This window comes from Dermacentor andersoni, chromosome 3 (genome assembly GCF_023375885.2).
Source record: "Dermacentor andersoni chromosome 3, qqDerAnde1_hic_scaffold, whole genome shotgun sequence".
Taxonomy (NCBI): Eukaryota; Metazoa; Arthropoda; class Arachnida; order Ixodida; family Ixodidae; genus Dermacentor; species Dermacentor andersoni.
Genome location: NC_092816.1, coordinates 22,698,056 through 22,713,114, shown reverse-complemented (window position 1 = coordinate 22,713,114; position 15,059 = coordinate 22,698,056). Strand labels below are relative to the sequence as shown.

At 46.5% G+C, this 15,059-nt stretch overlaps 1 protein-coding gene across 3 annotated transcripts in view; it reads right to left on the bottom strand.

Annotated features, from left to right (window-relative positions):
• Positions 1 to 223: 223 nt before the first annotated feature.
• fuss (SKI family transcriptional corepressor fussel) overlaps positions 224 to 15,059 on the bottom strand; it is a 70,906-nt gene continuing 56,070 nt past the window's right edge. For 2 of the 3 annotated variants that reach the window (XM_055065391.2, XM_055065392.2), the window contains exons 7-13: positions 13,375 to 13,408; positions 10,321 to 10,401; positions 7,928 to 7,984; positions 7,219 to 7,293; positions 4,111 to 4,185; positions 3,769 to 3,834; positions 224 to 3,040 (exon numbers count right to left, since the gene is read on the bottom strand). In XM_055065391.2, the coding sequence (XP_054921366.2) occupies positions 2,820 to 3,040; positions 3,769 to 3,834; positions 4,111 to 4,185; positions 7,219 to 7,293; positions 7,928 to 7,984; positions 10,321 to 10,401; positions 13,375 to 13,408 (609 nt within the window). In that variant the 3' untranslated portion in view covers positions 224 to 2,819. The remainder of the gene's footprint in view (positions 3,041 to 3,768; positions 3,835 to 4,110; positions 4,186 to 7,218; positions 7,294 to 7,927; positions 7,985 to 10,320; positions 10,402 to 13,374; positions 13,409 to 15,059) is intronic. The other variant, XM_055065396.2, reaches the window with a different exon arrangement.

Genomic DNA, 15,059 nt, shown 5'->3' with positions numbered 1-15,059 from the left:
ATAGCTACTTTGGGAGCATACTGCCGGCGGGTCCATCGAGGCTAGAGTGGCCCATGGAATATTTCTAGTGAACTCTATATCGAGGCTAACGCGAGAACACTCGTGAGCGCTCGTTGTCTAACGGAGGGTTCCTGTTCACCAGTCGGAAAATGCGTCTTTCAGTGTAGTTGAACAACAAGGATGTCCAGCGTGGTTCAAAAAGTGTCGTTCAACAACAAGGATGTCCAGCGTTGTTCAAAACAAACACCAGTGATTTATTTGCTTCAACGTTTGGTTGGCGCACTTGTGTGACACGCAAAACAGCCCGCCAATGAAACGGGGCAGCACGAGCATTCGCATTGTACACTGGTCGCACGTACTCTTTTGCACATACATGACAGTGTGTACCAGGAAAGAAAACCGTGGAGTTGATTTTCAGAAACTAGACGATGGACGTATGGGCGAAGAGAAGTAATAATAAAACAGACGTGACAGGAGTACCCGATGTCGTATGCCTCATTTTTCACCCGTGCGTCGTCTGCGCTTTTGAAAATCAGCCTTTATTTTGCTCAACCGAGTGGTCGAAGGCTTCAATTTGTCCACGTCGAATGCGCAGTCGCTAGCTTGAAACACCTAACGCCTAGCTAGCTTGCTTTGACATTTTGATCCTCCAGCATGCCGAAGTCACGAATAATTTTAAGGAATAAATTTTTTCAGAATTAGGAGGCAAGAAACACGAAGGCGGAGTACAGACGGGGATAGTCATTGCTATCGATAAGAATTTTAGCGGCTTGCCAAATGATTCTTTACCGTAAAAGGAACTGAAAGATTGAAATGAAACTTCATCTGTCCACTTTATTACTGCTAATGAATTGACTGACAATACGCTAGCGCTGAAGCGAGAGTCAAAATTCAGCAGTCTGCATCTAGCAAATTCGTGCGCCTCCTGTACATGCCTCCTATTCCCCGTGTAGTTGCATGCGAGCTTGCCACGTTGCGGCGTTCTCAAGAGAACGTGATAACAGTGCCTATATATAAATCAAATAAGCAACAGGTGGATCATGTGTGCAAGTCTGGGAGCTATTCTAAGCACATGTCACGCGAGACTTTTACTTTTTTTTTTTTTTGAGCTACAAAAATGGGATATTTAAATGAGCAGAGTTTGAAAACTCGAGGAAATGCTGTAATACGATGACGCCGTTAAAGTAATGATCCAGATGCAGGGCTTCGGAAAAACCTCTCGTAAAAGACAGTATTCGCACGGACGTACGCCGCTCAACCGCCTGCATGCTCGGCGGTTAAGCCAACCTTCCGATTACGCGCATTCCTAGAGAATGAATATGTGAACGTAGAAACGAAAATCCAGAAAAATGTCTATCTGTGACTGACACATAATTGCCTGGATTTTCGTTTCTCAATTCACATATTCACTCTCTAGGAATGCGTGCAATCTGAAACTTGACTCCCACGCTGTCAAACATGCACCCTTCTGCAAGAGTTATAGTCGCAGTGAAAGCTAACGTCCTGGCCTTACACCTGATCGGCTCAGAAAGCCACACGAGCACATCTCCAGTGAGTGCCCCGACAGTAGACACACTACTCCTTTTTGGCCAGAGAGATTGATTGATCTGAACTCGTCTTCGCTTTTTCTTTTTCGCCCCCCCCCCCCCTCTTCTTTCTCTCTTTCAGTACCCCATCTCCCTGCCCACGTGTAGGGCACCAAACTTAATTTTATTTTAGCTCCCACGCCTTTCCTTCTATTTTCCCTTTTCTCTCACACAGTGGAAGCGTCGCTGATGACAACAGCGTTTTTATCATCGTTTTCATCACAAACGTCGCACCCACATTTCACTGGCCATCAGTATATCTTTCAGCTCCGAGAAAACATTATCGGACAACGAAGGCGTCTGCGCTAACGCCGTTTCCCGCAATCAAATACGTATCACACAAACTGGCGTCAACCTTTGCAACTTAAGAAAGCTTTAAAGGTTGGCGAAAGCTCTGCTTGGCTTGTCGTCTGTGTAATGGATAGAAGTTTCGAACGTCGAAGAGAAAAGAAACTTTTTCTAATGCTTTCCGCCAATGCAACCTTCATCGTCGTGAAGCCGGCGCCTTAGTTGTGAAACGTTAGGAATGCACGACGCAAACTGTACTAGAACTGTGCGTTCGGACATAGTCTGAATCACCGTGCCGTCAAGGTTCGAGCTAAAGAGGCGATAGGAGCCAGGAGTTATGCTTGTTAGCCGTATAGTTGGTTGTTTTGTAAACGTGTTTATCTTTCCTGTGTATTGAGTCAGGGTCCACACGGCAAAGCTAGGTGCGTCGACACACTGCTGGAGCAAGCCAGTATGCCACTTAGACTTACTGGTCGCGCGTGCTTTATGAATACTGTGACATGGTAACCACTGCACATTCATCATTGTTGAACAAAGGCCAAGAAATAGAGAGAAGGGCTAACTTTACGGGACGTGTTGACGCGTTTAAACTGAGCTTGTCTCTACAGCCTCGTCTCTAGTTGGCCCGAGGATAAAACTAAATGTGTGGCACGCTCTTGTTTGTTTAGGTGCCCGACACTGAATAAAGCGTACGCGTTCATCTTGAGGGTCAGGATAGGGCGCTCATAACGCAGCCACGACGGACACTACGCGACTTGAATGTCCGCTCGGAAGCGGACAACGCCGCGAAGCGTTCTCCTCCAATGCGATGTGCGGGAGCGATGGTGCACGCTGGCATCGTGCTGCTGTCGTCGACCACCGCTGCAGCGATCGGCACAAGCGGGTCGCAGTCCATCATCGTTGCAGCTCTGTCGCGATGAAGTCTTGCGCGAGGCCTTGGCTCCGTCACTCCGCCTTGTAGCTGCACTCGGCGCAGTGCCTGGCGCCCAGCATCTTGCACGCGAGATGCTGCATCGTGTCGTGCGTGTCTGCGGAACGCGGGAGAAGACGGGCTGTCAGGGACAACTGCCGCCTGGGTTCAGCTCGCGGACGTAAGCATTGCCAGCTCCACTGCTTACCGGCAATAATGCTTCGCTGCTGCATCTGCTGGTAGTGCAGGGAAAGCTCTGTGTGAGGAAGAGAACGAACAATAAGCAAGGCTGTTGACTGACTACATAAGCATAACAGGTGCAATGTGTGAATTCATTTTGCTCGATTATCTTTTTTTCTTATCGCCGACCGTTCAGAATCGGCCGATCCTGGTGACAACTTAGGTGGGGCGCCTACCGGTGCGCAAACAAGGAGAGGAACGGAATAGAATCAAAATTGAATTGTTGCATTAACCTTGCATAAGAATGTACTGCATGACTCGTTTGTTGGAGTCCAGCGATGTCTCACGTTCACAGCTCTAACTCCATGGTGCGATTCCTCGCTTAGACGCCGTTGTCTGTTCCTCTGCGACCGCCTGATAACATTGCCGATGCTTAAGCTAGTGGAAACGTGGGTTCTCAGACTCGCCGTGCCCTGCAAAAAAGACACCAAGACCACAACATGCAAGGTTTAATTTTCTTCCTGCGAAGAGACTAGCTCTGACCGCTGGACGCTCCGAGCGCCCACACGAGAGCTCGGATCGTGCTACGGGTCATGGCCAGTTCTCCCACAAGCCGACGAGAGGCGCCCCATAAGCTTAATTTTTAGTGTTTAGAAAGGCTGTAATTGACGTTCATTACGATTGTAGTGTCAAGACGGTAGCCATGTCTGCGAGAAAGTTGCATGAGGACACGGCCTGGTCTTTCGCTCGGGAACAATAAATTCTTGGAGCGTCAAGCGATGAAACTTCACGTGCTGGTCATACCTTTCAGCTTGGCTTGAACAGCGAATCTAGCCTTCCGTTCCTGGTCCAGTTCCTGGCACAGGGCGTCTAAAGCAATAAAATGAGGAAACGTGAGTACTTTCTCCCACGCACTGTTTCTACGCACTATGTTTATCAATATTTATCATGGTTGATAGCGAGGAAGGAATTGAGAGGGAAAAGGAAAGGCAGAAATATCAGGTCACTCCTTGTTTGCTAACCTAGCAAACCGGACATGCGTCTGGTTAACCTCCCTGGCTTTTCTGTCTTCTATTTTTCTCTCTCTACGCTTGGGGAGGGAAAGGTTGACCTAGAGAAGACTAAAAAAACATGTTTCTCACTCACCTCGCACGACTTGCAACTGCTTGGTGAGTTCTTCGCGGTACGCGACCTCTTTCTGCACTTGCTCCTCGAACGTTTCTGCAAGAACAAGACGAACGTGGGAGGAGTTCACTCACAGAACCGTGCATGCTTATTGTCCTGTCTGAGCTACGTTTATTTGTTTCTCTGCAGCTTAGAGCGGTATAGACAGTGCTCACGTGACACCACACATGCGCCGTATTGTCCTGCTATACGCGGCTTCCACAGCGCAGCTGGAACTCAACGAATCGCAATAAAGCGCAGCTTTAGAACACGTTGTCGACATCGATGACGTCACTACACATAACTTATTCTCAATCGATTGATGCAATTTCGGAGATATAACTTCCAGCGTTACGCCAGAGAGGCAGAATGCTCGTTGCGCCAGTGAATGGTCGTACCGCACGCTACGTCAAGCAACAGTGTAAGTATCCCCGAAAGTGGCCAAAGGAGATTACGCAGTTTTTTTCTATGAACGCAAGCAGAAAAGAGTACCAAACAAGCACTTCGTCACTAATGCTGAATACTCGTTTGGTGCTGTTGAAATGCCATAATTTATTATATCATTTGCTTCATTTGCTACAGCTACTGTGACTTAATTAACCTCAAGCGTGAGCACTGCTCGTCGTTATGTACCTTCGCGAATTGAGTCCCACATTTTGATGCCGGAAACACCTGCCTGCTGCCACCTCTTTCTTTCTCAACAGAACTACTACTATTGTTTTCAGCAAGCTCGACGCTCTTTAAATAAAGAAAACTTGCGTTTAAGCTCGTGCTGAATAAATTAGTTATTCAACCTTACTAGACAGCTGGGTGCATATCAAAAATTACTGACTGAGTTGCTCAAGCTTATCATGCAACCATGTAGGCAGTTGAACTCATAACAAGAGAGAGAGAGAAAAGAATACATAGAAAGGGGCAGGGAGGTTAACCAGAGGTAGTTCCGGCTGGCATAAAAAGCACGGGGGGAAGAGTTAAGAGGCATAAAAAGAGAAAGAGAGTGGGAGGGGGAGATAGAAAGAAAGAGAGACGAGCACGAACAAAGCGCGTGCACTATAGAGCGGTAGCCAGGTGGCGACGTTCTTAAAAAGATGCCACGTGTTGCACAGTAAACAATATTGACGTGAAATCATCAAATGAGCGAAAAATGCGGAGTCTGTAGCAACAAAACGACCCCATTGGCTGCGAAGCCACGTCACATGACCGCCACGACGGAGAAGAACGGGCGAAAGGGAACACCTGCTGCAGCGCTGGCGCGCCAGGTGTTGCGTTAAGGGAGAGGGCATCCCTGCGACATCACGTCACCCTTGCTCTCGGAAGCCTGTCTTAACCACGCGTTCCTTGTCCGCACAAGCTCTAGCCTGCGTTCCAACTGCGTCTCGGTAATCGCCGTGAAGAAATAATGTATAAAAAACAAAACAAATTCTAGAGTAAGATCGTTGGCGGTAGTGAGGACTCTTAACGACGTTCATTTGGACAGTAATGCCTTCGTATTCACAACTCATAAGAAGTGCTTTGGTATCCTCGGAATTTTTGCACCCGTGATCTAAGATATGCTATTCTTTAACTACGTAGGGAGGAAATGCTCTGTTTAAGCCACGTACTTAGATTTAGGTGCACGTTAAAGAACCCCGGGTGGTCCAAATTTCTAGAGTCTCACACTACGGCGTGCCATCATAATCAGACAGTGGTTTTGGTACGTAAAACCACGTAACTTAACAGGTTAAGCCATGGCTCCAGTTGGCTCAAACACTGCACATTGAATTAAGATACTCCGAGAGGCCCTTGGAAAGTTTCATTGGCCAGAGCTCATTCAATCACCTCTACTTGGATTTCAAAAGGCGAAGTCGTTAACGTCATCCTGCCCCATCACAAGTGTTCAAAGTCAATTCGGAACCGCGACTTCTGCACCGCTCATCGTCCGCAGCTTTGATATGTTTTGTGACCTGCCTATTACTATTAGCCTACTGTTGTCACGTCACCTGTTTGTTGCTGTCGATAGCGTTAGACGGTGCTTACTGCGAAGCTGAAGTGTCAGTAGTGGAGGGAACGTAATGGTTCGGCGAGGAAGCTGTACATAGTCGTCGCTATTGCGCTGCGCGGCAAGTATTTCTTTTTTTTTTTTTTCGTGCCAACTGCGCGGAGGGATCCGGTAGCTGTGCGCACCTTGAGCACCGCATGTTGATGCAAAACTCGCCTGCACGCGTTGGCGCAACCGCGTGGTGGTGCCGCGTACGCCGAGCAGCACGGCATGAGGGGGGGGGGGGGGGCAGGAAAAAACACTCCGGCTAATGAGTGCCGCGTCAGGAGTGCGGCATGGTTGTCGCGTGTTTAACAGTGTGCGGCACGCGAGCTGAATATCGGCGCTGCGAGCAGGGCCTTGGAGTATGCTGTTCTTTCTTTCTTTCTTTCTTTCTTTCTTTCTTTCTTTCTTTCTTTCATTGAGGATGCGTGGAATCTCGCGTATATACAACGGGCTAGCACACGTCGCCAGTGTGTGCAGAGCGAATGAGGCCGATAGTACACAGTAGCCTCCAGAGGCGAACACGCTGTGCTTGTGGCGACGACGGCCGGCGACCCTCGGTTTGGTGCTCTTTAGTTGCTGCCACCAGGGGGCGCAGCACGGCCACCTATATGTATGTGCGAGCGGCTTTGAGAGTTGCTGCGATTAACGGTAGTTCACTGAATAGATAAATGAACTGGTAGCAACGCACCGCGACGCAGTCTGCTGGGCACCATTTCGTGGTTCGCCGAGTGAGTTGTTTTTACTTCTGCCTATTTATTCCTCTTGTTGCCTTTCTTCTGGTTTTTGAGTACCTTAAACATTTTTTTGTTGTCTTGGTTGCCTTTGTTTCTTTTGTATTCAGTAAGCAAGGATGGTTCAAGTTAACGAGCTTTCCATTATTGTTTAACTTAGAATGGCGGAGCTGTTTTGAAGAAATAAATAAAAAGGATCAAGCTCACAATTTCTGGAGTTTCGGTTGAAAAGAGGATCCTATGTAGAGTTCTTTTTTCTTCTAGTTTTATTATAACTCCTTCACCCACAGTTATCAATATTTATGAACAATAAATTATTAAATGTAAACAGGTTACCTCGCATGAGGCGACACTCTCTTTCCACTTTTTTCCTGGCTTGTGCTTCTCTCAGCAGTACGTCCCGCAGCTCATCTGTGAAAGAGCAAAAACAGGAGGTGGAGGCATTCTTTATTCAAGTTTCTTGTCCCTCTCCCTTCTTCCTTGTGACATATGGTTGCTTCATTTACATAAGCATCCTCATATTCTAATAGTTCTTTATTTGATTAAAGAAGCATAACATTTACTTTTCTGTTATAACGCGCGTGCATAAGCAAGTAATTTTGTTTGAAGTATTTAACCAGTATGGACAAATAAGGTGTTAAATGAAAAAAAAAAGAAAGTGACTCGCGTTGTCTAGAATGTCAGGCCTTAGAACATAAACGCAAAAAATGTTGCTCTTTCAGCCGCACAAATAAAACACAAAGCAGTAGAAATTTTAGGCTGCACTGTCACGGAAAGAACTCCTACATTTATAATGCGGCAGTTCGAAAGCTCAAGCAGATTTAAGCCGATAACTAGGAAGTCACGGAACGTTAAATCGTTGCTCCGTTTATATTTATAGCATAAAACTCGCTATGAATACTTAAAGACAACGCTTTTGTTTTCCCCTTGACAACTGCAACGCTGAAATTCTCAGAGCCCGCTTTTAGTTGCTCTAACCGTAATGTGGGCAGCCGACGCACGAGAAACAGCTGGGACTGATAGTTCGCAGTGTGGCTTTGCTTACCTTTGCTAAGTGTGAATATGCTCGAAGGATCCAAAGAGTGGTCGAAGGTTTGCGTTTCTGAAACGACAAGGATATAAATGAGAAGAGTATACGGGAGTAGGCAAACAAAGTGGTTGCGAGTTTGTATAGGCCTACATCGCCGCTGCGGACGCAAAGCCACACTACTAAAGCATATCACAAGAAGCAAAAAAGCACTGGCACCTGTTTGTTGGCTTCTTATGATATGACTAATAAAAATCGGGCCCCTCGGTTAACCTTTTTCTTTTCGTTTACTACTAAAGCATGCCAGTCTAGAAGACGTAGCGTCTGCAAATGACGATGTATTTTATTTTTTTCTTTCCGCAGTTGTTACGCATATGTGGTTTGTATGAGCTAGCCCCACAGACCACGGTTAAGACTGAGTGAAGAGAAATAGAGTTGTTATATTGTCGATCGATCACCACTTCAAGGTGTCTCGTTCCAGTTGCCGATTTACAGAGTGAACACATTTCTTCAATCATAACAGTTCCGCAGCTGGGAATGCTATTGAGTGACTTCCCGTGAAGCCTTAACTGACCGACGCGCCACCACTGAGCAACCACATGAAATTCGTCGTCACCCATCGGCAGCTAATAATAATTGCTTGAAATGCCTAACGTGACTTAAGGACGGTGCTGATTGAAAATATTGTTTACTTGTTCGTGCCGAGATGTTATTTTGTTATTGTGCTAAATAAACGTGGCGTTTTGCAGTCAGTTGTGCTGTCCACAGGGGATACGGAATCCGGCGGACCCCTACGCTGTTCGCCAATCACTGTGTCCGAATTTCGAGACACGGGGTTTACAGAGAGTTTCGCAACTGCTGTGATTGAAGGGCTCGCTAAGCAAGCGCATGCGGACGCGTGGAATGAAATCTGTGGGTGGGCATATATACTCCTCACCAGCATCATTATTCCGCCGTGATGATTTACATTAAATTGACTGGACGAGCGGGGGGAAAAACACCGCAACATATAGTACTGCACATTTCTGCGCTAAAGCACTGCGTTGGATGTTCCGTCATTCGTGCGTGAAACCATCTCAAAAACCGGTGGTTAGAAAATAACGTCCCGCAACTATTACGCCTGCATTTGGCGGATACCTACTCTATTAAGAGAGTGGTGCGCTTTAAACGTGAGCGACCTAATTCAGTCACCGTAGACTAACAGACACTTCAGTATAACTAACGAAGAAAAACAGTACAAAACAAACCGGAAAGCGTATTTTCCGTAGGAGGCGTGACAATATACCTGTACGAGCAATCCTTTTGAAGTTACTTTAGGTAAAGAAAAAACAAAGAGAGATAAAATTAGTAGTGTTAGAGGTCTTGCCTACTATATCGGTCAATCAATCAATCAATCAATCAATCAATCAATCAATCAATCAATCAATCAATCAATCAATCAATCAATCAATCAATTTATTAATACAGTCGAGGTTAATTACAGCATATAAAATATACAGACGAAAAAAGTATTTTAGCTTTCTCCGCAATAATTACTCGACATATGGCCGCATTTTCCAAGCACCAGTTGCCACAGTGGTTTCTCTAACTGCGTGGCAAAATAACTAGCATGATGTCTCGCGCTAATATAGCCATGAATGTTAGCTTGAATTTATGATGTTTATGAGCTGCTCAATTTGTAAACTTACTGGACAACTGTGTGGTGCTCAAATAATGTTAATGACAAACGTGCCTGCTAACGAGGTTGTTTCGTCGTGCCCGCTTCCACTGGTTTCAGCCAATCGCCGACAACCAATAATCATACAGTTGAAATTGAGCGATAGTGATCACAATCGCCGTTCATCCGCATACAGATCAGTAAGCTTTGGAAATAATTTCCACAGGCAGAGGTAAACCGCAGGCAGATCACAAAAGCTTTCATGACAGCATCAAAAGACCTAGTCACACGCACGCAGGCACTTTTTGCGCCTAAGCTAGCAGAATGGGAAGCGCGCATGCGCAGTACGCTAAAGCGTGACGAGCACCTGAAGGAGGTGCGTGAGTTCGGGGAAGGTGCACTGCCCACTCGGACGCAACTAGCTGCACGGAAAGGTCGTGCTGATCTTGAACATGCGAGACCACAAGTGAACAGAAAGCTGTTCAGCCAACCCTGAGAACGGCGCTTAATGCTCAATGAATAGAGCTTGACTAATTTTGCTCGATACCAAAGATACGTTTTGACGGTTGCGAGAACCGTGCGGGCATTCGCAGCCAGTTCTGTACTCACTCTGAACTTTGATAGTTCGTAAGCGTTTGGGACCTCAGAGGTGTAGCATCCTTGCGGTATATAGCGCGTGATATATCTACCGCATATAGCCTGCGTACGTGTGGCCAGAAACGTTCACTGTTTGCAAAACACGCTGCACACGAACCCGAATATGGCGACGCCTCGAGGGCGTCTCGCTTCCGGCACTCTTCCTTGATCAGCTGCACCACGGACGTCACGGCGTTCTCTGCACACAAAAAAGACAACATTGGGGAACAGCGCGACGATTCGTGGCGACAGTGTAGCAATGCGAGAAGCAACCCGTAGCACAGACCTCGCCCACGATAATAAGCAAACAATCACAGTGTTACGCTTGCTGTACTTAACAAGTCACGGGCTGTCAGATCGGCAACACGACGCCGTCGTTAGTTCTGGCCGCAAGATCGGCTTCGATACGAATCACCCAGTAAATCCAAGTGCTGGCGCCATATTTTGTGGCAACAAGAAAGATGAGAGACATTTGCACAGCATGATAGAGGAAAGTTGTCATCCACCTCAGCTGTATTTGGTCCTGATCAGTACATTTGTTCAGATCACTGAAGGCACAAGATCCATGGGATACGTATCACAAGGACGGTACGTTGGGCTCGTTGGTAATCCATACTGAAAACGTTGACGTCGTGGTGAAGTTTGACAATTTCGTACGTTAGCTGTTCGTGAGCTACACGTCGGAGAACCGACTGCATGGTGTGTAAAGCCGGTATCGAGTAGGAGAACATGGCCCATGTAGCAGAACTCTCTGTGTCAATAAATTGAAACACACTGCGCAGAGCCGTGAGTTCTGCAGCCGTGGCCGTGGTGACATGTGATGTCTTGAATCGCAGTGTTATTCCACTCGTCGGTATAAACACAGCATCGCCAGAACTGGTCGATGTAGTCAAAGTGTCAGTATAGATGTGTACGTGGCTACTGTATCTCACATATAACAGGTGTAAGCGCAATTGCTTTAGTGCAGGCGGTGCTAGATCTGATTTTTTCTGAAGTCCTGGAATTATGAAGTGTACTTCAGGATGGCACAAATACCATGGAAAAGACACCGGCCTGGCCGTAGCTGTGTACCTCGATGTAAGCGAGGCAAGATATGCACTGACAGTTGTGCTAAATGACGTGCGGGGTCTTTCCACGGTGAATGCGGCGAGGTGGTGGCAAGGGGTCCGGGCAGCGTGCCAAACATGTGCACGTAAGGCCACGAAATTATTTTCCAGTGGCTACCTGGCCATTGCAAGATCAGTGGAAATGACCAAGCAGACAAAGCTGCCTCAGAGTCACATCAAGAGCAACACAGCGTTCCCATTCCATTTTCCAGGACAGACGCTGCAACTCAGCTTCGTCACCTGGCACGCTAGCTCTCTTTAACAGAGTGGAACACCCCAAATATAAGACGCGCCAGGTTGCACGAACTGAACCATTTGCTCCAACTCCGACCTCCATCCGGGCTTCACCGACGTGAGGCAACGCTTCTATACCGGATGTGGTTGGGAGTGGCTTTTACGAAGGCGTACACTATACTTTGATTGGAATGACCGACAGTGCTATACGACGTCTGTGGCGTGGAAGAGAACATCTAACGTTTATTGTGCCATTGTCATCGATGTCAATCGGAAAGACAAACATTATCTATAGCATTGCGACGACTGGGCGAGTGGTCGTTGTCCGTGCAAGTGCTACTTGAAGATCGTCCCCATCTCGCGTTGGCCTACAAAGCTGTGAAGGCACTTTTGTCTTTCTTGAGCGCGACTGGCCTATGAGAACGCCTTTGACTTGCTCAGGCCCTCCACGAGCGTGCGCGAGCTCACGGCGTCTTTCCTTCCCCCTACCTCTCTCTATCTCATCTTTATATTCCCTCTTTCCCGTCCCCCAGAGTAGGGTAGCCAACCACACGCATTTCGGGTTAACATCCCTGCCTTCTCTTTTTCTTTCCTCCTCCTCCTTCATACTGAAAGCTATTGACAGCGTGAAACAATAGGAACGACACAGAAAAGATACAGCGCTTGTCCACGTATCGCTTCTGTGTCGTTCGTGTCATCTCGCGCTATCAGTAGTTCTCGATATGTATCATTACACATTGCAAACTTGCGCAAGTACGAGATAATACATTCAAATTTTGCTGAGTCAATATAAGAAAACTTCTTAAATGAATAAGCAGGGCTCGATACTTCGCAGCACCTCGGGTGCCTCAACGCAGCGCCAGCTATGAGCTCGCTAGATGTTCACGGCACGCTGAAAGCGCGCGCAGTTGTTGCGGCTCGGAGGAAACGCGGTTGTGTCATTTTAAGTTATGGTGCATCCTCACAAATTTGCGCCAACGGTATCGCATGGCAGTTGGAAATGGCTGGAAGAGCGCACACGTCACGAACCGTATACAGCGTTTCGCACGTGACATTAAGCTATGCGTTATACTTCGATGATGACGAATATATAACGATGATCTTGGTCCAGGAACGCCTCAAATAGCAGAGGGCAAGAAACCGTTGTAATTTTTTCAACTTATATCGATTGCCAAAGTAATAAGTCAGTGTCAGTCAGTGCATGGATTTACCAAGTGTCAAATCAAGGCGTTCCTTGAAATCTGTTCACATGCAAGAGTATTTGTGTTTTAGAATTTGTGTTTTCAAATCGAAACAAGCAGTATTAATTCCTGTTTCAGAAGTCGACGTAGCGATTTCAGGCTTAGGCCTGTCAAATCCGAAAACACAATAAAAAAAAGAAAGTACGAAGTGGGGTATATATGACGGGGACTCTGTTCATAAATGAACTTGAGGCTAGGTCAGCTGGTCCGTGATCTATAGTTGGCCGCTTCGTTTAAGTGCTCAAGTCTTCGAGTACGACTAGCATTGTCCTCGTCCTATCTGTGCTTCTCTATCCTTGTTTCTAGTGTGCAGGCCGTACTCTTAGATCTGTTCGTAAGCTTTTGGGGTTGTTTTAATTTCTTACAATGCCTCCACGGCGGTGCTAAGAAATCTGTAAGACAGCGATTGCATTTTCATACCGCTGCAGTAGATATAAGGCATATGTCGCTCGATGGCCAGGATGACTTTCTTATTGCACATTCCCGCCGTCGCCATCACCTCTCATATCGCCGACCGCATATTTCTGCGTCGGATATTCTGTCTCATATTATCTGCAAGATGACATTGACGCACTTGCGAAGAAGTCTTACCTGGCTCAGCGTCGCGCTTGTTCGTCTCTTCGTCCTGTAAAAGAAACCGAGAAAAAAATTTAAAGTTTGGTAACTAGTGATATGTCATAGTTCACCCCCGATAGTTAACAGTCAATAATGCACTGCTACTCACGGATGTATAATGAAATCTGTGTGTTCATGAACATCGACAATAGCATACCCAAAACAGCTTGCTTCGTTGCTTTCATCCAAACACCGCTCCCACCGCTTTCCGAACCGACAGTTTTTGTTTAATAACCAATGACCGCCGTTGCATGACGAGACTTGAACTGCAGAAGAATCTTAACTATTGTTGGTTGCCGTTTTTGAGTGCTAACTACAGGCGTTATGTTGAAGTCTTAAGTTCACTCTTTGAACTACGCAAACTATAACAACTCTGAACAATGTGGTATACACAACGACTCGTCAGAACTACGTCTTTGTCTCTAGTTTCGCAAAAGCTGCATTTTTCTGACAAGAAATATATGTGCTGTTTTTATTTATCCTCGATCTTGCGGCTGCTCTTCGAAGTAAATATAAATACCGTCGTGACGAATACTTCTTCGTCGACGCACGAAATGAGACCATTGCTGTAGAAATCAACCGAGAAAAGCCAATAGTCAAAGAAAAAGAAAAGAAACAGGTTCCGGTTGGCGAGGCAATGTTGGTACGTGTATGAATAGGGAGACGTGTTTTTTCAATAGGGAGGCGTGGGTGCCTAACGTAAGAACAAAAAATGAATAAAAAGTAAAAGAACGGAGAACACCCGTGGTTGGCATAGGGCGCCGTCGACGCGTGATTCAAATTGCTTACCGCGCACAAGAGACCTGCACGGCGACGCGACGATATTTAAATGCGCTCGAAATTCGCAAGAAAGAAGGCGCCCACAGCGAAACACGGAAGCGAGAATAAAGGCCTCGGCGCATGCTATGCGTGGCGAGCACGTACAGTGCCGAGAACCTCTCTCTGTGCGACTTGCCTCGTTTTCTCGTTCCCATTTTTCTTTCTTTTTTTTTTTTTTTTCGCGTACCGTCGTGCTCAAACACGTTTCTAATTTTTTTCGCCTCTTTCGCTGTCTTTAACGCGCAAGTATTGAAAGTATAGGTTCGCGAAAATTATTTTCGACGGAGCGCGAGAACACACATATAGGTTTACGCATTCCCGGGCTCTTAAAAGTAATATTAACTTTCCTTCCGGCTGGATGTCTTTCGAACGCAGGCTTTGGGATTAGAGGCTCACGATAATTATTACGGTCGCAGTGGTAAAGTACACATTGGTTTATATATTATTGGTCTCTTAGAAGGAAAAAAATAGTGTCGATAGGTAAATGGGGGAACGCGCGCGGAAGAAGAAATGTCGACGAAGGAGAAAAGCAAGAGCGCATACCCAATCCTGGAAGACTTCAGGACTTATTCGCAGCTAAGATTGTGTTCGAATATTTGCGAAAGCATCTTTACTGGCACAAAACGAATCGATAGGCGAATAAAAATAAAGTAACCCTGCGGAATATTTTAAAGCATGCTTTGCGAATTGTGGAGGAGAAAGAGATAAAAGTATACGATTCAAAGCGTGGGTGTAATGAAATCGGAGCTGAAATTAGTACGTATCTTCTGATCGAAATTGAGTTTTACGTCCCCGCGGACAACCGCCGTTAAGCAGAGCGCAAGCGCATGACAGTCACTTGT